Below are 27928 nucleotides of genomic sequence, written 5' to 3'. Positions count from 1 at the left end.
AAAAAAAAAAACAGATAAAGAATGCAACCATGTACAATCATAACAATGAATGAACAAAATCAAACATATTCAGTGAGCTCAGCGGTCGGCGTTCAGATTAAGCCAGCTCATATCCGTATTGACGTTAGTCTGATTTCGGATCGGTGGCCCGTTCTCATCGAGTGTATCTGGGATGATAACACTCGACTGCCGTGCTTGTGATGACCGGACTCCGTCGTAGGGCGCTGACGGTGCTGCCATTGACGACACGTTGTTCGTGCTGGGGTAGTAGCTCTGGCTGTACATGCTGCTGACCGGACGGCCGAAGTAATCGTCGTGTCCTGCGTCGACCCATCGTGTACCCTCAGCAGGGAGACCAGAGGAATACCGGCTGCGGTCGTAGTCGCTGTTGTCGTCTGATGCCAGACTTATCGAATCTGCGCTGGAGATGCGGGCTGACTGGCCCTCTGGGATCACGAGGTGACCGTCTGTCGCGGATGAAGGGTGTTCGGTCGTCGGGCTGCCAGTCACCACGCGTCCCAGTGGTTTAGGCTCTTCGAGGAATCCAAAGTTGAGCGGGGTGAGTGTCGTCATGGGCCATGCGCTGCCTCGTCGTTCGGATTTGGCTAAGTCTGCGCTTGCTGTCGGTTCGTCTTGTTGTTGCATGCCAACCAGGTCTGTAGCATTGTTGTCCTGGAAGTACTTACTCCAGCCTTCGTCAGTCCTCCGGTCTCCGGGACGGCCTCCAGCTCCGGCCTCACCGGCCTCCAAAGCCTTGTCCGCATCCGGTGTGTATGGTCCGCTGAGGAGCTCCCGGCTGGACTGTACAGTCGACAGAGGGCTCTTAGTCGGCGCCTTTCCACCGTAGACAGGGTGCGCGGCCGGTGCTGCCTGAGACTTCTTCTCGTCGTTAAGCTTGCCTGAGAAGATCGCCAACGAATCGACCGACGACGATCCCAACGGTGCTTGGCTCTTGGCCATGGGGTACGCGGATCGCGTCAGAGGCTCGCCTTGGTCTTGGATGCTAAATCGATCCTTGTCATCGGAACCTCCGCGATCTTGGCCGGTCATCTTTTGCTTATCCTTCTTGTGTTTTAGCAAGAACAGGATGGCAAGCAAGATCACGGCAAAACCGATGACACTTCCCAGGGTTGCGCCGACAATGGTGCCGACCTTACCACTATTAGATCCATCACCACCGGCAACAGCGGAGGGAGTGCTGGAGGCGGAGTTGGAACTGGTGGGAGTCGCAGTGGTCGATGAGGAGGGAGAGGAAAGAATTTGCTGCATAGATTTGTCGCCGTAGAAGAGTTTGGTGGCATTCATCCAACTATTCGAGGTTTGGTTGAAGAGAGCCAACGAGTTGGTACCACTGCCGCCGGAAATGGCCACCAGCTTACCATCATCGTCCTGCGCCAGCGAAAACTGCGACCAGGTTTTTGAAGATGCATATTGATCGTCGTATTTCGGGTAGTTGTCCACGCTGATGGCCCTCCGCCTGGAACGTTTTCTGGAAGATGCGCCAAGCACCTTGGCTGGGTCTGCAGGCTTGCCACCAGGGTTCACCAACAGCAAGCTCTTGACCGTATTGGGCGATTCACTCATGTCGAACGACTGGAGCACCTTGCTGCTATCGGACCCATTGATCAGAGCGGTTTTGACGTCATCCGACAGCGCCTGGGGCAAATTTATGCCTGAATCTGACCAGTCACCGGTGCCATTGAACTTAAACAAGTGAACCTTTCGGGCCGTTGTCGTACCACCAACCAAAGCGGCTTGATCATCGCTCCAGGGTAGCAAGATAGGGGCACTAGCGGGTGATGCGTCGGCACCACTGTATGAAGAGACATTATATGGTTCGGCGGTGTTGATAACAAAGGTATCGGAGGTTGGAGTAGAGCTACCGTCGCGGTTACCAGCGTAGACAAAGATGGACGAGGAGGATTCGAGGAAGACGGCGCCGTGGTTGGTGCGGTTGGACATGTCTTTGGACGTTGGCGTGATGGTTTTCCATTTCTCGTCTTGGAACGAGTATCGTTGCAATCCTGTGTAATCGGACGAGGATGAGCTGGTTCCACCGACAACGTACAGGGACTGTTTGTTTTTCACGCATGCTGCACCGGAGACGGGCTCTCCCATGGTGAGATTGCTCCAGGTCGCATTCTCACTGAGAGCGATGGAAGCAAAGCCATTGGCGGAGTAGGTATAAAGAGTGTTGTCGTGAATAAGGGAGCAATGGTCCTCCAATGTCACGGGAGGTTTGGGAACAACCATTTTTCGAAGGTTTAGCGAATGTTTCTTTTCTTCGAGGATACCAGCCGAAGGAGGGGGGTAGCCAGCCGTCGAGTCAATGGCACGAGCGGAAGAACGAAAGACGTGGGGGGGAGGAACGAGGGTGATATCAAAAGAGAATGGAGGATGGCTGCCAGAGCACTATCTCATGGTCACAGTGAAGGAGGGCGGAAAGAAGGATAGAGAGATCGGGGCCCTGATTACTCTTCGCTATGGAAATGTCCGTGTCGCAATCCTTGATATGACCAAAGTAAGAATATCTTCGCGCGTCGATTGCCTCTTGCCAAGCGGTCGTCGTGAATTTTATTTTTATTTTTCTGTAAACGAGCAGAAAATCCGTCCAACGTCTGAACTGCAAGAAAGAATGGTACAGCGAACAGGGGGAATCGATCAGGACGGATCGGGAATTGAACGAACGAAAGGCGATATACTCGTCGAAAGCGAAGCTCAGGGGGTCGAGGACAATGGGCAAACGCACGGTTTCAAACCGGCAGAGGAAGACAAAGAGTCAACAACGAACGAAAGCGCAATCGACGAGGAGGGAAAGAATGACGGCGCGACAAGAGGAAAAGGCCGAGAGAAGAGACGAAGAAGTCTGGAAGGATGTCAGCAGGACGACGGTGGTAATAATATTCGGTGGTGGAGGACGGGGGATGAAACGACGGAGGGCAGCTCAGGCCAGGTCAGGGGGAGCGATCTTACCGAGTGCCAGCACGGGTAAAGAGGAGAGAAAAGAGAGGATAAAAAAGGTGAAAAAGGATAGAAAGAGGGAAAGATGACAAGGAAGAGAGACTGGATAGAGGAAGAAAAGAGAAAAAGAAAAGAGAGAGAGTAGTGAAGGGGAGGAGGTGAAGTGAAGTTGAGGGGAAGGGAGACAGACACACCATAACTAGGACCACCACTACGGCTATTCAGTACTAGCACTATGATACAATTCCTCTCGACTGGTATCCCTTTGTTTAATTTCTTAATTCTATAGCCAGAGTATCCGTACAATTAGAGTATCCATATACACAAGTAATAGAGTCGAGCCTGTATTGCTAGCTGTTGTATACGAATCTATCGCAGACGGGCACTCCGACATTCACCACAATCCCAGCATAATACTCGTACAATTTCAAAACTCTGTACCGGTGTATTCCCTGCTATATACCCTATTATATACCTACAACCACACAATTTAACAGCATCAGACAAACAACGCAAGGTTATCCATACAGTGCAGAGTTTGATTCAGGGGTATCCTCGTTTTCCAGTTGACGGAGGTCCTCTAGTAGTTATATGAGGTATTATGCTGATAACTATCAAAAGAGTCTGATTCATGCATCAGGGTCTTCGACATGCGCACATCGAGTCATTCATTTCGCAATTGAAGAGGTTCATCCCAATATCGGAGTGTACCTGACTAACACTCCCCCTGATGAAGTCACAAACCTCGTTGACCCGGCCGATCACCTGATCTTCATCAAACAAAGAAATTTCTCGATACAAATCAAAATTGCTCAATCCCACTTAAAAAGTAAAAATATATAAAATATAATAGAAACAGAAGAGGAACAAGGCAGCATGTTAAATCACACCCCGATTGGTCAATGTCTTATTGCACATGCAGGTACCTCTGTCCAGGTACCTCGAGGTATCATATAGTGTATATTACAGCTAATACGGTATCGTATTACAGGTGGAGATGATAATGAAGGAATCCCACTTCCCCACTTCGGTGTCAATCTGATTGGCTGCGTTTTTCACGAGCGTTGGACCCATTTTATTTGCATAATTACTCATCCAAATATATTGTGCATTGAACTGAGTCCTTGTAAACGTATTATTGCCGTGATATTCAACCAAATATACATAAACCAACAGACTACGCGTGACCCTGCTTCCATTGGTGCGCCTTGGCCAACAGCTTCGACAAATTCGCCGCCGACTGGTCGTCTGCCGGGAACACATAGTCCATGTACTCCTCGTACCGGTCGTCGTCCAGCTTTCTTCGCTTCTTGACCCGCCGCGGCATCTGCTTTTCGATCTTGTCGATGTCCTCGCCAGACCCGTGCGTGTGCTCGAAAGATCGCCATGCGTTGAGAAGTTCCACGCGCTGCCATCGTTAGTATCGTTATTGCGGATTGATATGGGCAAGGGAAAGGGGAGCTTACCTCTTCTTTGAGTTCCTTTTCTTTGAAGACGCGGTGGGCTCGTTCGAAGACCTTCCGCGCGCGACGCTTGGCTTCGTCGCTGATGGGTCGCTCTTCCTCCTCCTCCTCCTCCTCTTCCTCCTCCGGGACGTTGATCTCGAACCGTGCGTAGTTGATCCACACCTTGACATGGTCTGTCTTGGCCAGCAGACGCTCGTACAGCGCTCGCACGCGGTCGTATTCTCCTTCATACTCCTCAAAGTCGATGTATGACTTCCACACCAATTCCGGCATGTCCAGTGTCGGCTGGTCAATCCCCAGCTCGTAGATCGCCCGTGCACGCTCCGCGTCATCCAGTCCCCGTTCCAGCTCGGCATATTTAATCCACGACTGGCTGTTCGACGAGTTCCATTCAATCTGCTTCTCGTACAGTGTCCGGCACCGCAGGAATTCAAACAGCTGCTGCTCCAGTATGATGTAGCCCCGGAAGAGCTTGTCCTTCGGGCACATGCCAATCGCCTGGCCCAGGGTCTTCCGCGCAGCTTGCAGGTTCAATTGTCGGATCTCGAATTGCGCCTTCATGAGCCAGAGCTTGGAAAATGTGAACTTCTTATGTGGGATGAGTCTTAGGCATTCTTGGTAGATTTGGCGCGCACGCTCAACGTCCTTGCCTTCCATCTCCTCCCAGATCGCGTAGAAGATCCACAGGTAGATGTACCGTCTCCAGTGTCGCTTTTCCTGTGATGGGGGAATCTGAGCAATCGCTCGTTCGTAGGTGTCACGCACCCGCTCGGGGTCGCCAGAGGTCTCTTCGAGTCGTGCAAAGTCAAACCAGGCATCGTAGTTCCGAGGGTTCTCCTTGAGCTGCTCTTCGTATTGCACCCGACGCTTGGACAGAATCACATCTTCCACGCCTTCGCGGTCACCGAACTGCTTTTCAAACGTCGTGTATGCTTTGTGCAGGGTCATCGACTTGGAGCGCGGAAGCCGGTCCAGCGCATACTTGTAGATCGCCCGCGCACGTTCATATTCTTTGAGCTTCGCCTCGAACTTGGCGTACTGAATAAAGAGCTTCTCGTCCATGAAATCCTCTCCCAGCATCTCAACCGCAGCTCCGTACACCTCCCGCACCAGATCACTGGTGCCATTCTCTTCCTCGAAACGAGCCCATTTGATCCAGTTTCGCGGCTCTGGATGGACAATAGTGAACCGTTGGAAGATCGCCCGCGCCCTTTCAAACTCATTATACCGCTTCTCGAGCTTGATATACGCACCCCAAGCGCCCTCATCCGGCTCCCACGACACCCACCGCTCAAACACCTGCCGCGTACCGGGAATATTCCCCAACGTCTCCTCCATATACACATACTTGTACCAAAGCTTATCCACCCGCGGGAGAATCGTCACCGCTCGATCAAACAAGTTCCGCGCATGGTTGATATTTCGATTCCGCATCTCCGACTCAACATACCGAATCCACAACACCACCGAGGTCGGTGTGACGTCCAGCGCGCGCTCGAAGATCGACCGAGCCCGTCGGAATTCCTTCTGCTCAAGTTCCCATGCAGCATAGCGTAGCCAGTTGTTCAGGTTCAGTCGATTGCGCCGTACGTAGTCTTCGAAGTCTTTTCGTTTCCGGCCTTGGTACTCATGGAGTTCTTCGAGGTCGGCGAAGCGTTGTGTGGGTGCTTGGACGCCGGGCTCTTGTCGGTCGACGGCCTCCCGGAGCAGCTGCTCCGCTGAGATCTGGACTGGCGCCGCGGCCTTGTTCTTGACCCTGGGAGGGCCTCGTGATGCTTCCATTGTAGCTGGACAGATCCGTCACGTCGATTTGTCCGATGGGGTGATGGGGAGGTAAGCAGGATAAAGATGAAAAAAAGTGGGATGCCGGTCCCTTTGCAATAAGGCCCCTAATCGCCTTTTCACGCCAACTCAATCGTAATATTTTCGTAGGTCGAGACGATGAATCTGCGCCAACAAAAGGGTCGGCAAAGCTGCACTTTTGGTCTTCCACACCGCCCGGGATGACTAAGCGGAGCTAAGCTTCTCCAACTTACTTCGACAGTGGCGGAAAACTTCCAAACCACTGCTTTAATCGACCTGTTTAGTCGCTGACCAGTGAACCGCCAACATGTCGACCGTCGAGGAGCTCATGAGAGATTTTGAGGAGGAGGATGAGGACGTCGCGCAAGAGGGTTTACAAGAAGGCCTCCAAGATGGAGGAGCAGAGGCTGAAGAACCCGACGACGAAGAGATGCAACAAGCGCCGGCCCCCGAAACCACCAACGAATTCGACAGAGCCGTATCTACCGGCGAAGAACTCATACGTCTACACAAGGTTCTGCGCGATCACTACTCGATTCGATTCCCGGAGCTGGAAACTCTCGTAGCGAACCCGATTGACTACGCGAAGACGGCTGCAATTATCAAGAATGGTCCGCTCAATGATATCAAGACGCTGGCAGAATCGTCGGATAATTTGGTCGGCACAACACTTTACTCGGTCTTGGATAAACCGTCCGTGATTGCGGTTACTGTTGAAGGAACGACCTCTGGCGGCCGTGAAATGACTGAGTCCGAGTTGAAGATTGTGCTTGATACGTGTGACAAGATTATCAAGTTGGATCGGGAGCGAACGGCGCTCACGCAGAGCATTCAGTCCCGGATGAGCCAGATTGCGCCTAATTTGGCTGTCTTGATTTCACCCGAAACTGCTGCTCAGTTCCTTAACCAGACGGGTGGACTACGCGAGCTTGCGAAGATTCCGGCGTGTAACTTGGCTGCTCAGGGATCGAAGAGGAATGAGGGGTTGGGATTTGCTACGAATACGAGTATACGTTCGCAGGGCTTCTTGTACCATTCGCCTCTTATTCAAGAGATTCCGAACGATCTGAAGCGACAGGCAATCCGTATTGTTTCCGCCAAGATGGTTCTTGCTACCAGAGCAGATGTCTCTGGCTTTAGCCCCGATGGTTCGCTGGGCGAGGATTTAAAGCAGCAATGCTTCCAACGGTTGGAGAAGCTTACCGAACCACCACCGAACGCTAGCACGAAGGCCCTTCCCGCGCCCGATGATAAGCCGTCGCGAAAGCGAGGTGGAAGAAGAGCTCGAAAGGCCAAGGAGGCTGTTGCCATGACCGAGATCCGCAAAGCCCAAAACCGCGTTGCATTTGGTAAAGAAGAAGCAGAAGTCGGCTACGGAGCGGGTGAAGGAACCGTCGGTCTGGGAATGCTTGGTCAACAAGATGGAGGTCGTATCCGAGCCACCCAGATTGACCAGCGAACCAGGGCTAAACTCAGTAAATCCAACAAGGGCTGGGGTACTGCGACACCCGCCAGCAGCGGTGTCGCTTCGTCGCTGCGCGGTTTCGGGCAGGGTGGTGCTGGCGGTACCGCCAGTGTTCTACAAGCAAAGGGACTCCGCGCGTCAGGCGTTGGCACTTCGTTGGGAGGATCAGGTACAGCGAGTACCATTGCCTTTACACCGGTGCAGGGTCTGGAGCTCGTCGATCCCAAGGTGCAGAACGAGTTGACACGCAAGCGCAAGGCCGAAGAGGACCGGTGGTTCAAGTCGGGTACCTTTACACAGTTTGGAGGATCGCAGTCACAGAACAAGAGTAATGAGAATGGTGGGTTCAAGGTTCCTCCGTTGCCCTCGAGGAAGAAGGTCGATACGGGTGAGGGTAAGATGGGGCCTCCGCCACCGCCATCGAAGTAGTTCTTTTTCTGTCATTTTCTTCAGGCATTTCAAGGCGTTTTCGATTAGGTTTGGTTTCGGAATTTATTGCATGATACCAGAGTGTGTGATAGAAATTAATGGGATTTTCCGTCCGTAAGTGATCCATGGTTCAGCGTCGAAAGTATGTGATCATGGAGAAAATGTCGTGCTCAAAAACTCATTTTCAGGGGAATTGCACTACCAAAGTTCTTCGGATTCCCTATGGAAAGCCTAAGAATACTCCGATTTTACTGCTATAATTCATTGACAGTTGTACGGAGTACTTCGTAATCCTATCTCTTCTCTGTCTCAAGTGCGCATCGCAAACCCTAACCAACTATCGCCACCACCAACTAACACAATGAAATCAATCAGTCTCCAAAGTAGCGGTAAAAAAAAATCAATAAAAATAGTAGACGGACCCATAGATCTACTCCCTTCCTCGGGTATCGAGAGTCTCCAAATTACCGGGACTAGGTGAGATTTTCACGTTCTCCCGATGATAGAATATTGCGTGCTTTGGTGTTGAACATTGCGAAGGAAGGGAGTGTGCAGATGGTGTGCTTGGTGTTTCTGGGGTATATATGGGGTAGCATGGCTTGAAGATGGTTTTTCTTCATTATTATTTCGTTATCCTTTGCAGAGTTATTTTGTGTTGGTCTTCCTTGTCGGAGTTTGCTGTATAGTTAAAGCACTCGATATCCTAGAATCCGCTATAGTCGCGACGCTTGATCTTATCTTCCTGTCTCTCGTCAGTCAGTTAAAGCGAAATGGCCCCCGGAATTGGCAATGTCATTCTTCCAACCGTCAGCCTACAACCCACAAAACAACCTCTTCCGCAACGACGGCAAACCACCCTATACCACCACAGCCAAATGACAACCGACTCGGATGCTCTGCAGTTCAAAGCCGCAGCATCCCAGCAACTCAAGCTCCACGATGACACCAACGACACCCAATCACCAGAGGAAACCCTCCTGATAACCTCCCCCTACAACTCCCCAACCCACCTCCTCGACCTAACAACCCTCGACACCGCAAACCAACTCTTCGCCAAAGCCCTCACCATCTTCACCCCCATCCGCCCCGACTACGCCACAGCCCCATATCTCGAGTCCTTCAACTGGACCGCCGTATTCACATTCCTCCGCGAACTCGCCTCAGCAGAAGGATACCACTTCCCGCGAACAAGTTTCTACGTTGTCGCGTTCCGGTCGAGATTATTCCCCGATGCGGATGGAGACCGGTTAGGTCTGTTAGACGACCATTCGCATCGGGAGGCGACAGAGAGCGGGGGATTGTTGAAGTATTGGTTTGGGAGCAAAGATGGGGAGCATCGGAATTTAGCGACGTGTCTTTGGAGGAGTCGAGAGGATGCGCAGAATGGGGGGACGGGACCGTGGCATCAGAAGGCGAGAGCGGCGGGGAGGGAGATGTATGAGAGGATTGATTTTAAGACGATGGAGTTGGTTGTTGAGGATGGTGTGTCTGGGTGGGAGATGAGGGGTTGGAGTTGAGTCAGTCAGTTGTATATGAGTATGACAGCATAGCATAGCATTTGATACCCTAGCGTACAAATAGAATGTCTATTGTTAGTTACATGAAGTGAATAAAAGAGTATCTTTCTCCGCCCGTGGTGTATAGAGTTCCGTGGAATCTTACTCCATTTCATGTTGCTCCACCACGTCCACGACATCCAGACCCTCCATTTCGACGCTGAACAACACTGAATGACCGATTTCAAACCCGGGGTGTGGGGTCTACGGCAAATTAAATCACCGTGAATAGCAAATTGATATTGCTTGGATACAATTGGGCTGTGTTTGATATCCACGGTATGTCATATCGGATCGTTTCCGATCGTCCATGATATATAAACGGTCATAGGTCTTCGTTAGTATCTATTCGAAAACCTATCCATCCAAACCAACTATATAAGACAAAATGGTCGGAATCCAAGCCCAAAACCTAGCCGTCAACGACGGTCCCTTGACCTCTGAAAATGCCGCTCTCCTACGCCCCTCCTACCCCAACATGCCCATCGAAGAACTCCATCAACGCTACGAACAAGATGGCTACCTCTTCGTCAAGGGACTCCTCCCCCGCGAGGACGTCCTAGAAATGCGCCGCCGCTACTTCGACTTTCTCGCCCCAACCGGTGTCCTCCAAGAAAACACCGACCCCGTCGAGGGCATCTTCAACAAGACCAAATCCCCCGACGACTACCCGGGCATTGGCGCGGGAAATGTGGGCAACAACAGCCGTCCGGGAGGTGAAGGCGCAGCACAGTTTGTGGACAAGGCGATCGAGGCACATTACAAGGATTGGTATGCGGAGAAGTTCTGCAATCATCCGGATTTGTATGGGTTTGTAGCGCGGTTTATGGGGTGGGGGGATAATACGTTGTCGTTTAAGAGGACGTTGCTGAGGAATAATCCGCCGGGGTCGAAGCCGATTGGGGTGCATTATGATCAGATCTTCTTGAGGTATGGGGACCCGACTAGTGTTACTGCTTGGGTGCCTATTGGGGATATCAAGTTGAATGGAGGGGGATTGATTTACCTTGAGGATGGTACGTCAGCCTACATACCAAGAATGTGCTACAAAGCGCAGCAACTAACGACAGCAGGTGACTCGGTTGGCCTGAAACTCGAAGAAGAATTCACCACCAGAGCCAAGCAAGCAGGCCTGACAGAGGAAGAAGCCAGGTCGGCCTTCAACTCGAATATGATGGCCACCGGCTTACTCTCCGAGTTTCCGGCTGAGTATGCAAAGGAACAAGGCCGTCGATGGCTGGCGTCTTCCTACGAGGCTGGGGATGTTGTCCTGCACAAGCCGCATGCTGTATGTTCCTTGCCCTGGACTCGGTCAAACAAACAGGCACTGATTACGTAGATCCATGCATCGACGATCAACAATGACCCGGACAATGTGATTAGACTGGCGACGGACCTCCGGTTCTGTGATTCTTCCAAGCCGTATGACAAGGTAGGCTCTACTCCGTATACTACTTCGAACTGAGCACTGACTGACATGATTTTGCAGCGATGGATGAACCACTACCAGTTTGGGGATGGAGTGTAGACAAGCATAAGCAGCAATCAATTGACAATATCTAAGATACTTCCAGTAAACATCCTTATTACAATCAGTAGCAGATGCATTTTGTATAACATCAACATCGGTAACCCGGAAGGATAGAAATGCCGACTCTCCGCCGCCAGCCCCGCAGCTCAATTTGTTTCCCCTCTTCTGTTCTGTTCTTTTCTCCCCTTTCCCTCTCTCTTCTTCTTCCTCTCTCTCTCTTCTCTCTCCATCCCATCTTCTATATCCCCATATCTCTTTATCTTTTTTATCGTGAGTACTATATTCAATTCCTCAACTCATCAGTCAACAGTCATTAACATACTCTACAGCATTCTCTCACCTAATCTTCACAATGGCTGCTCCCGCTCAGAAGTTCAAGGTCGCCGACATCGTACGTACCACTGCCCCATCCACGGTGTCCTCATTCATTGACCATATCCTAGTCCCTGGCTGCCTTTGGCCGCCGCGAGATCGAGCTCGCTGAGATTGAGATGCCCGGTCTCATGGCTATCCGCCGCAAGTACGGTGCTGAGCAGCCTCTCAAGGGCGCCCGTGTTGCCGGTTGTCTTCACATGAGTATGCTTGTCCCGTCCCTTAGTGCTCTTGGGATTAGTACTGACTTCCACAGCTATCCAGACTGCTGTCCTCATTGAGACCCTCACTGCCCTCGGTGCTGAGGTTACCTGGACTAGCTGCAACATCTTCTCCACCCAAGACCACGCTGCCGCCGCTATTGCCGCCGCTGGTGTTCCCGTCTTCGCCTGGAAAGGTGAGACCGATGAGGAGTACAACTGGTGCTTGGAACAACAGCTCTCTGCCTTCAAGGATGGCCAGAAGCTCAACCTCATCCTTGACGATGGTGGTGACTTGACCGCCCTTGTCCACGACAAGTTCCCCGAGCAGCTCAACGGCTGCTACGGTCTCTCCGAGGAGACCACCACCGGTGTTCACAACCTCTACAGAATGCTCAAGGAAAACAAGCTCCAGGTCCCCGCCATCAACGTCAACGACTCCGTCACCAAGTCCAAGTTCGACAACCTCTACGGTTGCCGCGAGTCGCTTATTGACGGTATCAAGCGTGCCACCGACGTTATGATTGCCGGTAAGGTCGCCGTTGTTGCCGGTTACGGTGACGTCGGCAAGGGTTGCTCTGACGCCCTCCGCTCCATGGGTGCTCGTGTCCTCGTCACCGAGGTTGACCCCATCAACGCCCTCCAGGCTGCCGTCCAGGGCTACGAGGTCGCCACCATGGAGGAGGCTGCTCCTCAGGGTCAGATCTTCGTCACCACCACTGGTTGCCGTGACATCCTGACTGGTGCTCACTTCGAGGTCATGCGTAACGACGCCATTGTTTGCAACATTGGTCACTTCGACATTGAGATTGACGTTGCCTGGCTCAAGGCCAACGCCAAGTCCGTCCAGAACATCAAGCCCCAGGTTGACCGTTACACCATGGCCAACGGCCGTAACATCATCCTCCTGGCTGAGGGTCGTCTCGTCAACCTTGGCTGTGCTACTGGCCACTCTTCCTTCGTCATGTCCTGCTCTTTCTCCAACCAGGTCCTCGCTCAGATCGCTCTCTTCCGTGCTGAGGATGCCGCTTTCGGCCAGAAGTACGCCGAGTTCGGTGCTTCCGGCAAGAAGCCCGTTGGTGTCTACGTCCTCCCCAAGGTCCTTGACGAGCAGGTCGCCCGTCTCCACTTGGACCACGTCAACGCCAAGCTGTCCGAGCTTACCCCCGTCCAGGCCGACTACCTTGGTCTGAACGTCCAGGGTCCCTTCAAGGGCGACATCTACCGCTACTAAGCTCATTTTTTCGCTTTTTCCCTTTCACGTCCACGTTTGATACACCTATAGACATTTACATTTGTTTCAACATGATGACGATGTTACGATAACATACGGGTTCTTTATCAACTTAGAGCTCAAAAATTTTTGTCCTCAACGGCAAGACAAAAGTGGCATATATGGGGTTTTGTTTTAGGTTTTGTTTGGTTGTACGGGCGGCCTGGAGTATGTTTGCATTCAACAAAGCTTACAAGGTATTTCTTAATAAACAATGTATAATGATGCATGCTTTCAAGTACGTAGCTCATAAATGTTGTGTATCTAAGGCAGCTGCATCAGCTCGAGCAGCGATTCTGCTACTGCCGCAGCGAACCCTGGATCGTTAATGGCGCGGGAATGTCGTTGAATCTCAATCGACGTCCCAGCCAGCTCTTGCTCAAGCGTATCAAACAGCACCTTATCAGCTTCAGGATCATGGAACGCCTGCCCAGGCACATCCAACATACTAACACCCCCAGTAGGCAAAACAAATCGGACCCTCTCCGGCCTCTTGGCACCCCGCAACTTCTCTCCAATAAACCTTGCAATCCCACGGCATTCTTCCTTTGTCGTCCTCATCAACGTGATACTCGGGTTATGCTCATACAACTTCCTCCCCCCATCCCCAAATTGCGACGGAACACTTTCCTTCGTCCCGAAATTCACCATATCACACGCTCCCACACTAATAACCTGCGGGATCCCCTTTGCCGCAGCAGCAGACAACCGTCCCGGGCCAGCTGATAGAATACCGCCAACCAACTCATCTGCGACCTCAGTGGTTGTTAGATCGATGATAGCGTCGAGTTGGGACTCGGCGATAAGGCGCTCCATAGCCTTTCCGCCAGCACCAGTGGCATGGAAAACATAAATCTCGTATTTCCCCGGATGCTGTTCATCGAAGTATCCACGAACCCGATCAACGCAAGGAGTCGTCACCCCGGACATGGTAATACCAATCCGTTTCTTCCCTCCATTACCACCGCCTGTAGAATTCTGGAGATAAGAGGCAGCCATACCAGAAATAGCACCCGCCGCGTTTCCCAAAATCCTCTCGAGAACCCAATTCCTCCCCGCGATATCAACAACACTATACATCATCGTGATATCCGTCTCCTCGACATACGACTTCACATCACCAGATGCCATCGTTGAAACCATTAATTTCGGGAATCCCACGGGTAACGCATTCTGCATTATCCCCGTCGCCAGCGATGTCCCGCATGATCCGCCTATGCTGATTGCGGCGTGGATAGCGTGGGATTGGTAAAGGTTGGAGACGGTGGTTGTGGCGAGTGCGAGGATTTGTTTTATGTATTCTGGGCGGGAGAGGTTCGATACGTCGACATTGCTATCGGAGCAGGAAAGTAGGTCATTGTGGGTTATGGTGATGTCAGGGTGTGTGGTTGCGGAGCGGCCGAGGTCGAGGATGATAACTTTGGTTTCGGTGGTGTTGGGATTGGTGAGGATTTTGTCACGGACGAAACGGAGTTCATCGAGTTTGGTATCGCAGGTGCCTAGGAGGAGGATTGTAGTCATTGTGTTGTTTGTGAAGTGTTGGTGAATTGTACAGCGGAGGGATTATTTATAAGGGCTTCCTTCAGCTGCGGGGCTGAGTGAGCTCATTATTTTATCATCCTGCTTCAGACATTTACTTCTCACACTTCTCACACTTCTTACACTTCTTACACTTCTTACACTTCTTACACTTCTTACACTTCTTACATTTACCACACTTTACATAGTATACAAAATGCCCCGCCCAACAACCCGCAGAGAAGTCCTCGACAGACTTCGCAAGACTATTGCCGATGGCTCCATTGTCGTTGGAGCAGGAGCTGGTACCTTCCCTTCCCGGACAGATGCAGACGACCGTTGAAACTGATGATGTAGGGATTGGCCTTTCCGCCAAGTTCATCGAGAAAGGAGGCGCGGATCTCATTCTTATCTACAATTCTGGTCGATTCCGCATGGCCGGACGAGGCTCGTTGGCTGGCTTGATGCCGTACTCGGATGCTAACCAGGTCGTCGTTGAGATGGTACGCACCTACACCCCTACCCAAAGGATCGATCAGAAGCTAACAAACGAAGGCCAGCGAAGTCCTCCCCGTCGTCGACAACACCCCGGTCCTCGCCGGTGTCTGCGGCACCGACCCCTTCCGCACCATGCCCGAATTCCTCACGCAACTGAAAAACATCGGCTTCGTCGGCGTCCAGAACTTCCCCACCGTCGGCCTTATGGACGGCAACTTCCGCGCAAACCTCGAAGAAACCGGAATGGGCTACGACAAGGAAGTCGAGATGATCCGCATCGCCCATGAACTCGACCTCATCACTACACCCTACGTCTTCAACGTCGATGAGGGAGAGCGTATGGCCCGCGCCGGCGCTGACGTCATTGTTGTACACCTTGGCTTAACAACGAGCGGGACGATTGGCGCGCAGACGGCGGTCACGCTGGATGATAGTGTGCGGATTGTGCAGGAGGTTAGGGATGCGGTTGTCAAGGTCAATCCGGAGGTTATTGTGTTGTGTCATGGGGGGCCTGTTGCGGAGCCGGGTGATGCAGAGTATGTGCTTAAGAGGACCAAGGGGGTGCATGGGTTCTTTGGGGCGAGTAGTATGGAGAGATTGCCGGTGGAGAGGGCAATTTTGGAGAATGCGAAGGCATTCAAGAATTTGAAGGTTTAGCGTCAGAGTATACGGTTGTACATAGATCTGTCAGGCGGGTAATTGATGGTTTCCTAATTGGGAATTAACCGTGATATAACCGAAGAGGGGACGGCGGGTTTTACCCGGAGTACAATATATCTACTGCACTTTGTCTCTTCTATTCTCTTTCTCTCTCTTTCCTCTCAATTACATTTCAATTGCATTCGTACACCGAACAAAATGTCCCGCTCATTGGAAGGAAAGTCTGGCATTGTCACCGGCGGATCGCGGGGTAAGTATGCACCTACTAGTAAGTTACCATGATTATATCTGTTAACACGCGTAGGAATTGGCGAAGCAATTGCCCACAACCTCGCCTCCAAAGGATGCTCCCTCCTGTTGAACTACACCTCCGAGACCTTCCGCGAACGCACCGAATCCCTCTGCCAAAGCCTCTCCAGCACGCACTCCATTACCTGCCACGCCGTGCAAGCAGACCTTAACGACGCTCAAACCGCATCCAACACCATTCTCTCCGCAGCAAAGGAACTCTTCACCAAAGATGGCAAATTCCAAATCGACATCCTAATCAACAACGCCGGCGTCTCAAAAGATCGCTTCCTCAGCGACGAAACCAAAGGCCCCATCGACCCAGACTACTTCTACTGGCAATACAACATCAACGTCTTAGCACCCCTCCTCCTCACGCAGACAGTCGCCCCACACCTCCCCCAAAACCGCACCGGCCGCATCGTCAATATCTCCAGCGTCTCATCCTCCCTAGGCTTCACCGGCCAATCCGTCTACGGCGGCACAAAAGCCGCCCTCGAAGCAATGACACGCACCTGGGCCCGCGAACTCGCCGACCGCGCCACCGTCAACGCTATCAACCCCGGCCCTGTTGTCGGGGATATGTACTTTGCAACCGGGGAGGCGTTCTGGCGCCAGATGCAGGGGTATATGGATGCGACGCCGCTGAGTAAGGTGCTTGAGGGTGACGAGAAGATGGATGCTTTGACGGAGGAGCAGAAGACGGCGATTCAGGAGAAGATGGGTGGGAGGAGGCCGGCTTTTACGAGTGAGATTGCGGGGGTGGTGGGGATGTTGTGTACGGAGGATGGGGGGTGGTGTACGGGGAGTGTGGTTTGTGCTAATGGGGGGATGAGGATGGGTATTTGATATCCCTGTATTTAGACTGCGTTGCACATAGAACTAGAATGTCAATTGCTCGGTGTACTTCGTAGAGAAGTACTTCCAGTTCTTTGTTTAGTTAGTATGATATCACGTGGACAATGACATCACTTCCGCCATCACCTCGACCTCACCCAGCATCAACACTTGACACAACACCAACACCTACTCAATATAATAACCAATTGACCGCTCATAATCTACAAGATGTCTCTTCGAACAACCCGTCTCGCATCCCTGCTCACCCGTGCAGCCGCAAGAGCACCATCCATAACACTCCGCCCCTTACTGGGAGCTTCATCCACCCAAGTTCCCAGCCAAAGCTCAAGACAGATCCAACCATTCCCCTTACCAATTTCAAACCAAGTCCAAACTAGAGGCTACGCCCTCGGCGCTACAACCGGAAAGTCACAGGGTGATCTCCTCGTCGACGAGTTACAAGAATTGTACCCCTCCCCTATCCTCACCATCCCACCCTCCCCCCACCAAACACTCAAAAGCAACGAGCTAACACCAAACAAAGATACGAAATTGCAAAAGATGAATTCGAAATCGCAACCGACAGTACCGACAACGCCACCATCTACGCCGCCTCCGACCGCGACTCCTGCCGCGACGCCCTAAACCAGTTCATCGCGACCTACTCCCTCTACACATCCTCCGAGATCCGACCCACGGCCGAATCGCACCAGCCGCAGCAGGCGCAGCCAGATGATAGTGGGATGGATGCTGTGGGGACGGGGTATGATCCTGCGGATATTGAGCCGGCGGTTAGGGAGGAGGTGAAGAAGAGGGTTGGACAGAGGGTTAGGGAGTTGGAGAATGCGGTGCAGCTTTTGGAGGAGAGGGCGCAGGCTGATTGATTAGTCTTCTTTGGAGGTGTTTTTACATCTATTGCTGTACTGTAGAATAGGATATTAAGAGTATATTGCATCTATCTATATGGCAGTGATGCCAGTATAATACTCAAATATTCAATAGGTATCATAACCATGAATCAAATTGCAGATTTTGGAAACCGGAACGCCAAACCCTCATTAGCGTGCATCGTATACCAACTAAGCGATTATCCCGTACGAAAGTGCGAACTCTTCAGTCTCGGGTGATGTGGAAAAAGACGGCATTTCTTCTTTGTGCGTGGATTTGATGTGTCGTTTTAGTTGATCTATGCGTTGTCAGTATGATCCATGGTAGAAATACCGGAACGCGTGACATACCAGGTCGTGTAAAGCTCTTAGTACACCCAGGGAAGTGACATTTGTGTCGTCGTTCGCCGTGTGTGAGGCGGTGGCTTGACATGTTCGAAGACTTGCAGGGTCAGCTTATGCATTCGCAACAATAAGTAGGGCAATCTTTACATCGCCAGTCTGGAAATTGCATCCAGGATAGGTGCACCTGAATGGCTTTTCGCCCGTGTGTGTCCGCGAGTGGGTTTCTATCATGCCACCGTCAGTAATGTGCATCTGTAAAAATACTAAGGACGGGGACGTACTCAGTTCACTACTATCGGTAAACGTCTTCCCACAGTCTGCACATCTATACGGCTTCTCGCCCCGGTGGCTTCGTTCGTGTCGGTCCAAGGTGGCTTGCCGGGCGAATACCTTGCCGCAGACGGTGCATCTGAAGTTTTTATCTATGCCAGTTAGTACCAGGTTAAAGTAAGAAAGGGAAGTAACGAACAATTGCTATGTGTCAAAAAGTGTCCCTGAAGCTTCGACTTTTGCGAAAACGGCTCGTGCGGTCGGTGACATCCCTCCCAGCAACAATAGTACCCATTGCCCTTGGCTCCATCCACGGTGGACATATGGCTGGAGATGAGATGCTTCTGGAGAGCACCTGAATCTGCGAACGTAGCACCGCAAGAATGTTTAACTCCGTGAAGGGTGGTTGTCCATTTGCAGACGTTCATCTCCCGGTCCACAGGAGAGAACTCCGGGCTGGTGATCACGGATGAGGCGCCGCCATCTAGTGGCGGAGGGGTCTCGCCAGGACTGGAGATCAAATGGGAGTTGATGCTCGATCGGGGTTGTCGCGAGTAGGGAGAGTATGGGTGTGTGTGTGCGTGAGCGTGGGCGCGACAGCGATGGTGAGAACGGCAGGGTCCTTTGGCTGGGGCATGGTCGCCTGCGTTGACCGATTTTGGCTGGTGGCGGTGATGATGGTGACAGTTGTTATCATTGTTGGCGGCGGTGGTGTTGGTGTTGACATTATTATCATGAATCGTATGGTTGAGGTGATTATTGTCGGTGTGAAAGCATGAAAAGAAGGCCGATGTATCATTAAGGTGGTGATTGTGTTGACAGTGTTGCTCTTCTGGGATCGGACAACTCGACAGGCCCGGACACATGCCCAGCATGTGGAAAACATCCGCCGGGTTAACTCCATTCTGTACAGGATACGAAGGATGCACCGAGTGATGAAAATGACAGTTATCGAAGTGATTCGGGACGTGCGGGTGGCAATGAGCCGCTTGGGTCGACGAGTACGGGGGAAAGAAGGAGGAAGGATCGGTAGGATTAGGTTGTTGAGAAGAGGGGTCTAAGTTAGCCGAAGCGGAAGGGTCTGTGGTCTTAGACTGCTCAAGCTGACTATGCCCAAGAGTCGAGGAGAGGAGATCACTCGTCTCCAGATTCAAGGGGGCTCCCAGCCCTAATAACGATTCCAAGCCATGGTCGGCATCGTTATCGGCTCCATCGAAGCAATGGTCTTCAAAACACACGGGCTCGTCACTCTCGCAGTTATCATCGCAATGTGATACAGAACACGCATCAGACTGATCGCAATCGACGAAACCATCGCATACTGACGGACAAGTGATAGAACAGTTATCCGCACAGTCATCCACCTCGCAGCATGTCTCGTCCACGTCCACATCCGCCTCGCACCGGGACAAGGTATGATGTTCCTCTCCGGGGCAGACGGGCTCAGACGGCTCTTTCTCCTTGGGGTCCGATGTGTCGTTAGACTCTTTGCCGTCGAGGCGGAATCCCTCCCAATGGCACTCGAGGCAGTAGTCGTCCTTGTTCTGAGCCATTGCGCGATTCGTTTCTTGCAATATCTTCCGGTACTAGTCCAAAGGAAAGAAGGACACACACGAGCAAAGCTCTTGTGCTTCTGGGGATTAAGATCAACGGAGATCTTGCAGACGGAGAGTCCTCGGTGAATAGACCGTAAAAATCTAACAGGGTTAATCACCAGCCATAAACTGATATCAACCTGAACACACCTGTAGCCAGAGGACCTCCAGTATCAACAACAGCCAGTATGAAGCAGAGGATTCAAAAAAGCGAAAGTGAGTGTGGACAGTGCTTTCAGTCAGATAGCCGATACATTGGAAAAGACAGCAACAAGCAAGACTCAAAACGTGACCACCGCCACTCAACTTCTCGTAATGAGGACCTTGGGAGCTTGGTAGTAGAGGTGGGGAGAAATGCAAGCAACAGGAACACTCTCCATCGTCGACATCACTACCGAATCACGACTGTTAGAATTGCTGCTCTTTCCATTTCGGGCGAGGGGGGGAAATTGACCCTGGGCGGAGAGCAGCGGCAATTTGGATGAGGACCTTGCGGACGGCGGAGAGTGGAGGACCTTGGGGATGACCCAGGCGGCCAACCAGAGGACGGATGATTGGGAGATGATGTAACATCGGGCTATGCGTTCGACTAGCCTAATTTAGTTGTTAACTTGATTTAGTGCGAGTCAATTGCCGTTAATTCCAGTCACGTGTACAACGCCTCGTTCGTGACTGCATAGAGCATTGCGCATGCAGCAGAGTACTGTTGCATACCTCGGAATCTGGATACCTTCGATACCTTCGAGAACACATCACCCGCTAGTCTGCTCACTCAGAATCCCATACTCTGCCAAGGCACCCTGTAATCAGCATCCCGGTGGCTGCCTAACATTACTGCGACTGCGACTGCGACTGCGACGACCACACCTTCACTCTTCCACTACTACCATCCCCTCTCCTGCGCATCCTCAATAATATACAGATCACCATGGGAAACATCTGCTCCCGCTCCGCAAACAAACCCGACGACCCCTTCACCCACCCCGGCCGCTCCGTCGGCTCCTCCGCGCCCTCCCAACACCAACACCACAATCGCGCCCCCTCCGCCCGCGTTCCCAACAAGCAACAGCCATTCAAAGCTCCAGGGCGGACACTAGGCGGCGGCGAAGAAGAACCGGGGACGGGGACGGATGCGCGGACTAGAGCGGCGTTGGCGGCGCAGGTATGTTCCTCTTTATTTGTACGGGTTGATGGGATACAGGCTAACGAGTGCAGGCACGAGCGGACGCAGTGCAATCATCGAATAAGGGCAAGCTTGGGACGAAATTGGCGGCGCAGAAGTCGATGACTCAGGCGCAGGCGTTGAATGAGGCGAGTCAGTCTGAGCGGGCTGCTAGAGATGCGGATGGGGCGGCTGAGGCGAGGAGGTGGCAATGAGTTGTTGAACTGGTATACTCGAGTGTATACATGTTGATGCCGATACGAGAGCGTGTTTGATGTTATTTCATGTAGGTTCTGATTGTTGGTTCTGGTTATTGACGGGTTCGCGCATATGCATTCTTTCTAGCGCTAGCGGAGCTATGGAGTTATGGTAAGGTGCATTTGGTTGCAATAGAAATCACTTGAATGTTCAATATAATACACTTGGTATACTGCATAAACAACCAGACGAAGAAGATTAAACAACGTTATACCGTCCTCCCACCGGCGCCCTCGATTCACTATCCGCAGCTGCCATCGTGCCCTCCTTGAGCAACCGCATCAACTCGCGCATCGCATTCGTGACAGACAACTCGGTTTCACCCTCAACCAAAATATACAGCTTGGGGTTCTCGCCCGGCGCAGGCCCCTTGCCTGTCCCATAGAAGCTTCCCTTGGTTGTAATCGATGTACCAGTAGCTTCGAGGATCTTGGCCACGTTCGTCCGGTTGGTGACGGCCCATCGTGCTTTTTCTGTTGAACAAGTGTATTAGCAATTGATTCGTAACAATAACAATAATAATGTAAATGAAAGAAAGGGGAAGAGGCTTACGAGGAAAGTCGTTGATCTCCAGAGTTGCGTGGAACGCTCCCGCATCAGGTCCACGGTTATCAATAGGCACGCCGGATCTCATCACACCAGCCTTACTCAAACGTGCGTGAATATCAGCAACCGCAGTGCCAACCTTGTCCAACGGGTTCTTCGACGCGCTGGCCGGGTCCCTCTCAGTCCGATGAACAGTGATCTTGCCGTCCAGATCGATACCCTTGGGAACGCCTGGTAGTGCCGCGGACGACTGTACTTGCGAGACGACCTTGTTGAATTTCTCTTCGGCCTTCTCGTTCTTCTCTTCCTTTTCGTCCTCCTCTTCGCCTTCATCGCCGGTCTTGTATGTCTTGCGTTCACGCATTCGTGCCGCATCTCGTTCCTGATCCAGTCGCTCCAGACCTTTACCACCAAAGCCTGAGGCACTGGTGCTCTTCTTCTCCTTTCCGGCTCGAACCTTCTCCAGGAATGAGTCGACCAGCTTTTGAACGTCTTCTGGCACATCTTGTTCGCTCTGCTTCAATGCCTTGGCGATATCAACAGAGTATCGATCCTGATCTTCTGTCAGGAAGGTTACTGCTGTACCGGTGTTACCAGCACGACCGGTTCGACCAGCTCGGTGAACGTAATCTTCCAAGTGATTAGGTGCATCGTAGTTCACAACAAGCTTAAGCTGCTTCACATCCAGACCACGGGCCGCAACAGAGGTGGCGACCAATACGGGGAAAATGCCCGCCTTGAAGTCTTGAATCGTCGAGTCACGGTCCACTTGATCTTTGCCTCCGTGAATGGACATGCAAGGATAGCCCTTGCGCATTAGTTCACGGAGAAGGGTATCGGCGGCCTCTTGACGATCGACGAAGATCAGGGCTCGAGCATCTTCATTTTGCTCGTCGTCGTACAGATTGCCCAGCAGCTCGAGCAGTCGCACGAACTTCTTGTCTTCGTTGCGGACCTCGACAATTTGCGTGATCTCAGGGGCAACAACACTCTTGCCTCCAACGACAATTTCAACTGGTTTGTTCAAAGTTTTGCGGGCGAGACCCTCCATGTTTTTGGGGAAGGTCGCTGAAAACAGTACGGTTTGACGGTCAGGTCGTACATTTGCCATAATTTTCATCACCTGAGGCTCGAAACCCATGTCAAACATACGATCTGCTTCGTCCAGAACCACGTAGGTAACTCGCCGCAGATTGGTAACTCTGCCTGCATTCGCCGCAAGCAAATCGATCATCCGACCTGGAGTACACACGATAATTTCAGCACCACGCTTGAGATCCGCAATCTGGTCTTTAATCGGTGCACCTCCATAAGCACAGACTGCCCGAAGGCCCAGAGCTTTCAGGAACGGTTTGCAGTCCTTGTGGATTTGAGTGGCCAGTTCACGCGTAGGAGTCATTATCAGACCGACAGGTCCTTCCATATTGTCCAACGGCCTCTGGTCTTTGATGTGCCGAAACATGGGTATCAAAAATGCAATGGTCTTTCCGGATCCTGTCTTGGCTACACCGATCAAATCACGACCACTCATGACTGCTGGGATCGCCTGAGCCTGGATTGAAGTGAGACTTTCATAGCCGAGCTTATCAACGACGTCCAAAGTCTGCACGCCCAATCCACACTGGGACCACTTCTGCACAGGTTTGGGAACATCAACACCCCGTACTTTGATCCCATCAAGTTCCATCCGCAAGGTTGCCGCATCCTCTTCAGACATTTGGGCCAGGTCAGATGGCTCCGTGTAGAACTTCTTTCGGAAAAGTTCATATTCGGCCTTTGCATGGTCGACTGTGGGAATGTCCTTCTTTTTCTTGGTCTTGTTTGCAATGGCAAGGAAGTCATCAGCATCACCATCCCCTACCGCTGTCATGTCGTACTCGTCCGCAAAGATGGTCTCTGGCTCCTGTTCCTTCTGTTTGGAAAATTTGGCGCCGCTGGTCTTTTTGGGTGGACCGGAATCCGCCAATTCCGACATGAATGCGTCCAAAGGATCAACCTCCTCCTCTTGTTCTACCTCCATAAAATCTTCTGGTTGATGAGAGTCATCTTGCATCTCAACATCTCCGTTGGGTTGACCATTGGACTGCACCTGGAGTAATCGCTCTTCTCGTCTTTCAGCGGCCGCCCTTGCCGCAGCTGCATTTTCCTCTTCGGTCCCGCCCTCTTGCATATCGACATCATCGTCCTCATCATCCGCCGCAGGAACAGTATCCTTGGTATCATCTAATGGGGGAGTGGGCAGCTTCTCGAGTTTCCTCCGTGTAGATTCTTCTTCGCCAAATCCTAAGGTCTTGATGGCAGACGATTTCTCGGTGTCCGCGGAGGGCCTGGAGCCTAATCCAAACCCACCCACATTGCCCTTTGCTTTAAAGGCAGCTTGATAGAGAGTCAGCATCAGTTTAGATGAACATCGGGAAAAAGGGAGAAGCACTTACATGAGGACGCAGCTGAGGGCGCACTAGATTGTGCAGCAGACGTCTTGACCGTTTGCGGGACCGCAACATCCTCACCAAGTACGGCGGGCACGGCTGTCGTAGGCGTGGCACTTTTGGCAATCGCCTTCGGGTCGAATTTTCGAGTGGGCACGGCAGAAGTGGCATCGGTAGCTGGTGCAGCAGTGGTTTGGGGAGCGTTCGTGGCTGGTAATGCGCCGGACTTTCTGTCTATTTCTTCCAGTATATTTTTCGCGCCACCCGAACAGGCCTGTTCTCGTTGCTTCCGCTCCTTCTCGGCAGCTTGCTTTTGCTTCCATGCTTCCAACTTGGCTAGTCTTTCGGCCCGTTTCCCCTCGTCCATGGGAGCTGCGGCGGGGGTGGATGGTTTCGAGGCCTGTTAAGAATAAAAAAATAAAACTCTTGTTAGAAACAACCAATTATAGTAATAACATCAGATAAGGAGGCCATACCGGTGAATCCCTGCCCGAGACACGGTCACGGCTATCATCCCGCCTAGACTTGTGCTTCAAGTCAGCAGAATTGTCTGTCCGTCTTCGGGCCCTGTCGCGGGAATCATCTCGCCTGCCTCGGTAATTTCTCTCGCGACTTCTCCGACGGTAATCGCGGTCATCATCTCTGTCTCTGGACCGCCGACGGTCGCGAGAGCGCTCTCTCCGACTAGGTCTGTGGCTGGGTTCGTCCCGATAGTCATCGCGTCTGTCTAACGAGCGGTCACGTCTCCGGTATGAATCACGGTCGCGTTCACGTTCACGGTATCGCCTCTGCAAAATCGGGTTAGAAAACTGAGACGAAACTGGAAAGGAGAACCATTGACATACCCCCGGGCTGCGAGATCGGCGATAATTGCGTCCTTCATCTCGCCTGCTTCGCTCATAGCGATCATCATCTCTGCGACTCCGCTTGGACGAAGAGTATGTGCTGCCTACAGGTGATGGTGAGCGAGAATCCCCGTGGCGAGCCATTGTTGCAGGCCAACGATAAGTGAGTATTACTGGGACTCAAAAGCAACTCGAGCGCGGTAGTAAGGATAACAGAGCGAGTGAGTATGGTTACCCTTTGGTATAATTGCCGGCAGAAATGGCTAGTGTTGACGCTGTTCCTAGAGTGGCTAACTGGTGTTGTTACTTTTTGGTCGAAAAGTCCCGAGGCGGTTATCAGTCATGTGACATGACACTATCGATAGAGTCACGTGCTGTGCTTTCCCGATTCGGGACCAATCAAACGAAACTGGGACGCGAGCTTCACCTCCCGCTTTCTATCCCTGCCACAACAGGAAGCTAGTCCAACGTTCATTGTTGCTTTTGCACATCATCCACTAGCACCTGCAGGAATTCTTACCCACTGCGGTCTAGCTTCAGCCATTTGCAAATATGGTATTGAACTTGGCTCCGCGGGGTGCGGGTGCTTTCCGGCCCCTTCACCTTGCGAAGGTCCTTTCTCGTCCTCGCGTCGCTTTCATCCATAGCCACGCTCGACGCATCTCTCCAGCTACAAATGGCCTCCTTTCGAACCCAGCTACCAACGGTATCTTTCCTGTCGGAGTGCGTGCTGGTAGTCTGATCAACTCCTACGCTACTACTACTGCTGGTCGTGGTCGTCCCAAGGCAGGAGCTCAAAAGAAGACGACCAAAAGCACCGAGACTGACAAGAAGGCCGCTCCCAAAAAGAAGGCAGCTAAGAAGACCGCGACCAAGCCCAAGTCCAAGGCTAAGGCTAAGGCTAAGCCCAAGCCCAAGCCCAAGCCGAAGAGGAAGGTCTTGACGGAGAAGCAGAAGGAGGCCAAGAAGGCTAAGGAGTTTCGTGAAAAGGTTAAGGAGCTCAAAGCCACTGCTTTGGAATCTCCGAAGAGGCTCCCAGAGCAGCCTTGGACTGTCACCTTCCAGGGCGTGTATCCCGAAGCTGCGAAGAACAACGAAAAGGGTGTGCCATCGTTCAGAGCCGCCGTGGAATTGGCTAAGTCGATTAGTCCGGAGCAGAAAGAGGTTCGATGGCCCCAAGTCTATGATTTCCTGGCCTCGGACACCAGCTGACGTTAGTGAACAGAGATATGTTGCTACTGCACACGCCAATAAGGCTTCCAATATTGCCGCCTACGACGAATGGCTCAAGAGGCACACTCCTTTGCAAATCAAGGAGGCGAACCACGCCCGCCGGAGACTGGCACAGCTCGGAAAGGCTTCTCTCCCTCAACTTCACGATAGCAGATTGGTCAAGCGCCCGAGAACAGCATATCTCTTGTATTTTACCGAACGATTCGAACATGGCGATTTCAAGCACATGGGTGCAAAGGATATGATCATTCGCGTGGCAGAAGAATGGAAGGGCTTGACGGATGCCGAAAAAGTGGTATGTAGCTACGCGGGACTACTTTCACAGCAACGAAAGCTAACAGAGGGATATAGAAATACCAAAAACTGCAGGCGAGCGACCTTGACCGTTACAAGAAGGAGTACAAGCAGACCTATGGCCAGGAAGTATGATCGATTGACCTCGACATAGATCGGTATAGGTCAAAAAGATCTTAACGCACGTCACGGAGACTGTTTTGTATTTTGTTAGGCGCAAGAATCACTATGTTTACGTTTCGTTGACCACGGTCTTGAAGGAGTTTTCGAGTTGTTTTTTAATGAATTGTACGCTGTTATGTGCTCCACTCAGTGCTTCATGCAAAATGTATAACTACCATTAGATCCTTGAAGCGCAGCTGCAAGTAAGATTTGTAGTGACAGACCAGCCCTTGCGGCCGATCACATGCACTAGCACCAGCCCGCAATAAGAGTCCTCGAATCGGGCAACATTCCTCTCAATTCATGGAGCAATTACAGTGTGATTAGTAATATATGGCAAGAGATAACTAACGTATTTCCCTACCGAGTTGCGCACCCGATCGAGCTGCGCACCTCTGTATTCCATATAAAACGGCACTTTTTATAACCTCAATATCTCAACCGCAAAGTATCTACAGAGCCTAAAATTTAGTGTATAGAGTATTATGGTACTAAAATCATATACACTGAGCAGAAAGAAGCTACAGATAAATATTTCTCCAAGTAATATAAATTACCGCTATATTTTTTGTATCTTTTCAATATTCAAGCATCGTTATAAAAAGTGCCATTTTATATGGAATACAGAGGTGCGCAGCTCGATCGGGTGCGCAGCTCAGTCGGGAATTACGCTAACTAGTTAATGTAATCAACCCTTGAGCGACGAATAACTAGCACCGAGCGACGAACTTTGTATTCCCATATAAAGTAGCATTTTTCAATTCGCTATAACCTAAACTTTTTTTTTTTTTTTTTTTTTTTTTTTTTTTTTTTTCCTTTTTTTTTTTTTTTTTTTTTTTACTTATTTCACTCGATATCTTGGATGGCATATTTCTAGATAATAAGCAGTCTACGTACGGATTTTTAAACATAAGTAGCTAATATCGTTATGTATAACTAGTTAATTGATAGTTATATAATCCACTGACATAATATAAGCATAAGTAACGCGGTGTTTGTTGAGCTATAGCAGTTTGAAAAATGCTACTTTATATGGGAATAC

At 51.4% G+C, this 27928-nt stretch overlaps 15 protein-coding genes across 15 annotated transcripts; 10 read left to right on the top strand and 5 right to left on the bottom strand.

Moving 5' to 3' along the window:
• Positions 1-78: 78 nt before the first annotated feature.
• On the bottom strand, positions 79-2253 carry ASPGLDRAFT_26387 (uncharacterized protein; the record flags this gene model as incomplete). The annotated part of the gene is made up of 1 exon (XM_022543553.1): positions 79-2253. The coding sequence occupies one exon, from the start codon at positions 2251-2253 to the stop codon at positions 79-81; it is 2175 nt and encodes a 724-aa protein (XP_022400169.1).
• A 348-nt stretch (positions 2254-2601) lies between these two features.
• Positions 2602-3264, top strand: ASPGLDRAFT_48016 (uncharacterized protein). Its single transcript, XM_022546801.1, has one exon. It carries the CDS (start codon positions 2636-2638, stop codon positions 2990-2992), a length of 357 nt encoding a protein of 118 aa, XP_022400168.1. The 5' UTR covers positions 2602-2635; the 3' UTR covers positions 2993-3264.
• Positions 3265-3850: 586 nt separating this feature from the next.
• On the bottom strand, positions 3851-6378 carry clf1 (putative cell cycle control protein (Cwf4)). The gene is made up of 2 exons (XM_022542211.1): positions 4428-6378; positions 3851-4369 (listed from the first exon to the last, which is right to left on the bottom strand). The coding sequence occupies exons 1-2, from the start codon at positions 6207-6209 to the stop codon at positions 4139-4141; spliced, it is 2013 nt and encodes a 670-aa protein (XP_022400167.1). The 5' UTR covers positions 6210-6378; the 3' UTR covers positions 3851-4138.
• Positions 6379-6522: 144 nt separating this feature from the next.
• On the top strand, positions 6523-8239 carry ASPGLDRAFT_48012 (U4/U6-U5 snRNP complex subunit PRP31). The gene has a single exon (XM_022546800.1). It carries the CDS (start codon positions 6538-6540, stop codon positions 8122-8124), a length of 1587 nt encoding a protein of 528 aa, XP_022400166.1. The 5' UTR covers positions 6523-6537; the 3' UTR covers positions 8125-8239.
• A 592-nt stretch (positions 8240-8831) lies between these two features.
• Positions 8832-9707, top strand: ASPGLDRAFT_48011 (uncharacterized protein). Its single transcript, XM_022546799.1, has 2 exons — positions 8832-8864; positions 8921-9707. The coding sequence occupies exon 2, from the start codon at positions 9000-9002 to the stop codon at positions 9639-9641; it is 642 nt and encodes a 213-aa protein (XP_022400165.1). The 5' UTR covers positions 8832-8864; positions 8921-8999; the 3' UTR covers positions 9642-9707.
• Positions 9708-10068: 361 nt separating this feature from the next.
• Positions 10069-11208, top strand: ASPGLDRAFT_36221 (uncharacterized protein; the record flags this gene model as incomplete). The annotated part of the gene is made up of 4 exons (XM_022544666.1): positions 10069-10696; positions 10754-10968; positions 11020-11112; positions 11170-11208. 4 exons carry the CDS (start codon positions 10069-10071, stop codon positions 11206-11208), a joined length of 975 nt encoding a protein of 324 aa, XP_022400164.1.
• Positions 11209-11563: 355 nt separating this feature from the next.
• Positions 11564-13017, top strand: ASPGLDRAFT_127936 (adenosylhomocysteinase; the record flags this gene model as incomplete). Its single annotated transcript, XM_022540754.1, has 3 exons — positions 11564-11602; positions 11655-11787; positions 11840-13017. 3 exons carry the CDS (start codon positions 11564-11566, stop codon positions 13015-13017), a joined length of 1350 nt encoding a protein of 449 aa, XP_022400163.1.
• Positions 13018-13320: 303 nt separating this feature from the next.
• ASPGLDRAFT_128290 (Tm-1-like ATP-binding domain-containing protein) lies at positions 13321-14577 on the bottom strand (the record flags this gene model as incomplete). Its single annotated transcript, XM_022540786.1, has 1 exon — positions 13321-14577. The coding sequence occupies one exon, from the start codon at positions 14575-14577 to the stop codon at positions 13321-13323; it is 1257 nt and encodes a 418-aa protein (XP_022400162.1).
• Positions 14578-14689: 112 nt separating this feature from the next.
• Positions 14690-15773, top strand: ASPGLDRAFT_48005 (TIM-barrel enzyme family protein). Its single transcript, XM_022546798.1, has 3 exons — positions 14690-14879; positions 14932-15077; positions 15130-15773. The coding sequence occupies exons 1-3, from the start codon at positions 14792-14794 to the stop codon at positions 15727-15729; spliced, it is 834 nt and encodes a 277-aa protein (XP_022400161.1). The 5' UTR covers positions 14690-14791; the 3' UTR covers positions 15730-15773.
• A 98-nt stretch (positions 15774-15871) lies between these two features.
• Positions 15872-16923, top strand: ASPGLDRAFT_48004 (SDR family NAD(P)-dependent oxidoreductase). The gene is made up of 2 exons (XM_022546797.1): positions 15872-15982; positions 16037-16923. The coding sequence occupies exons 1-2, from the start codon at positions 15931-15933 to the stop codon at positions 16867-16869; spliced, it is 885 nt and encodes a 294-aa protein (XP_022400160.1). The 5' UTR covers positions 15872-15930; the 3' UTR covers positions 16870-16923.
• A 165-nt stretch (positions 16924-17088) lies between these two features.
• On the top strand, positions 17089-17744 carry ASPGLDRAFT_127728 (uncharacterized protein; the record flags this gene model as incomplete). Its single annotated transcript, XM_022540736.1, has 2 exons — positions 17089-17327; positions 17405-17744. 2 exons carry the CDS (start codon positions 17089-17091, stop codon positions 17742-17744), a joined length of 579 nt encoding a protein of 192 aa, XP_022400159.1.
• On the bottom strand, positions 17723-20111 carry ASPGLDRAFT_402185 (C2H2-type zinc finger protein). Its single transcript, XM_022545191.1, has 6 exons — positions 20108-20111; positions 18562-20059; positions 18374-18514; positions 18240-18316; positions 18099-18189; positions 17723-18046 (listed from the first exon to the last, which is right to left on the bottom strand). The coding sequence occupies exons 2-6, from the start codon at positions 19913-19915 to the stop codon at positions 17940-17942; spliced, it is 1770 nt and encodes a 589-aa protein (XP_022400158.1). The 5' UTR covers positions 19916-20059; positions 20108-20111; the 3' UTR covers positions 17723-17939.
• Positions 20112-20885: 774 nt separating this feature from the next.
• Positions 20886-21334, top strand: ASPGLDRAFT_36214 (uncharacterized protein; the record flags this gene model as incomplete). The annotated part of the gene is made up of 2 exons (XM_022544664.1): positions 20886-21119; positions 21173-21334. 2 exons carry the CDS (start codon positions 20886-20888, stop codon positions 21332-21334), a joined length of 396 nt encoding a protein of 131 aa, XP_022400157.1.
• Positions 21335-21575: 241 nt separating this feature from the next.
• Positions 21576-25341, bottom strand: ASPGLDRAFT_36213 (DEAD/DEAH box RNA helicase; the record flags this gene model as incomplete). The annotated part of the gene is made up of 5 exons (XM_022544663.1): positions 21576-21850; positions 21930-24299; positions 24359-24752; positions 24829-25140; positions 25198-25341. The coding sequence occupies 5 exons, from the start codon at positions 25339-25341 to the stop codon at positions 21576-21578; spliced, it is 3495 nt and encodes a 1164-aa protein (XP_022400156.1).
• Positions 25342-25749: 408 nt separating this feature from the next.
• Positions 25750-26859, top strand: ASPGLDRAFT_128376 (HMG-box domain-containing protein; the record flags this gene model as incomplete). Its single annotated transcript, XM_022540793.1, has 3 exons — positions 25750-26361; positions 26423-26725; positions 26782-26859. The coding sequence occupies 3 exons, from the start codon at positions 25750-25752 to the stop codon at positions 26857-26859; spliced, it is 993 nt and encodes a 330-aa protein (XP_022400155.1).
• Positions 26860-27928: the final 1069 nt, after the last annotated feature.

The sequence above is a fragment of the Aspergillus glaucus genome (genome assembly GCF_001890805.1).
Source record: "Aspergillus glaucus CBS 516.65 unplaced genomic scaffold ASPGLscaffold_12, whole genome shotgun sequence".
Lineage (NCBI taxonomy): Eukaryota > Fungi > Ascomycota > Eurotiomycetes > Eurotiales > Aspergillaceae > Aspergillus > Aspergillus glaucus.
This window is presented reverse-complemented; position numbering and strand designations above follow the sequence as displayed.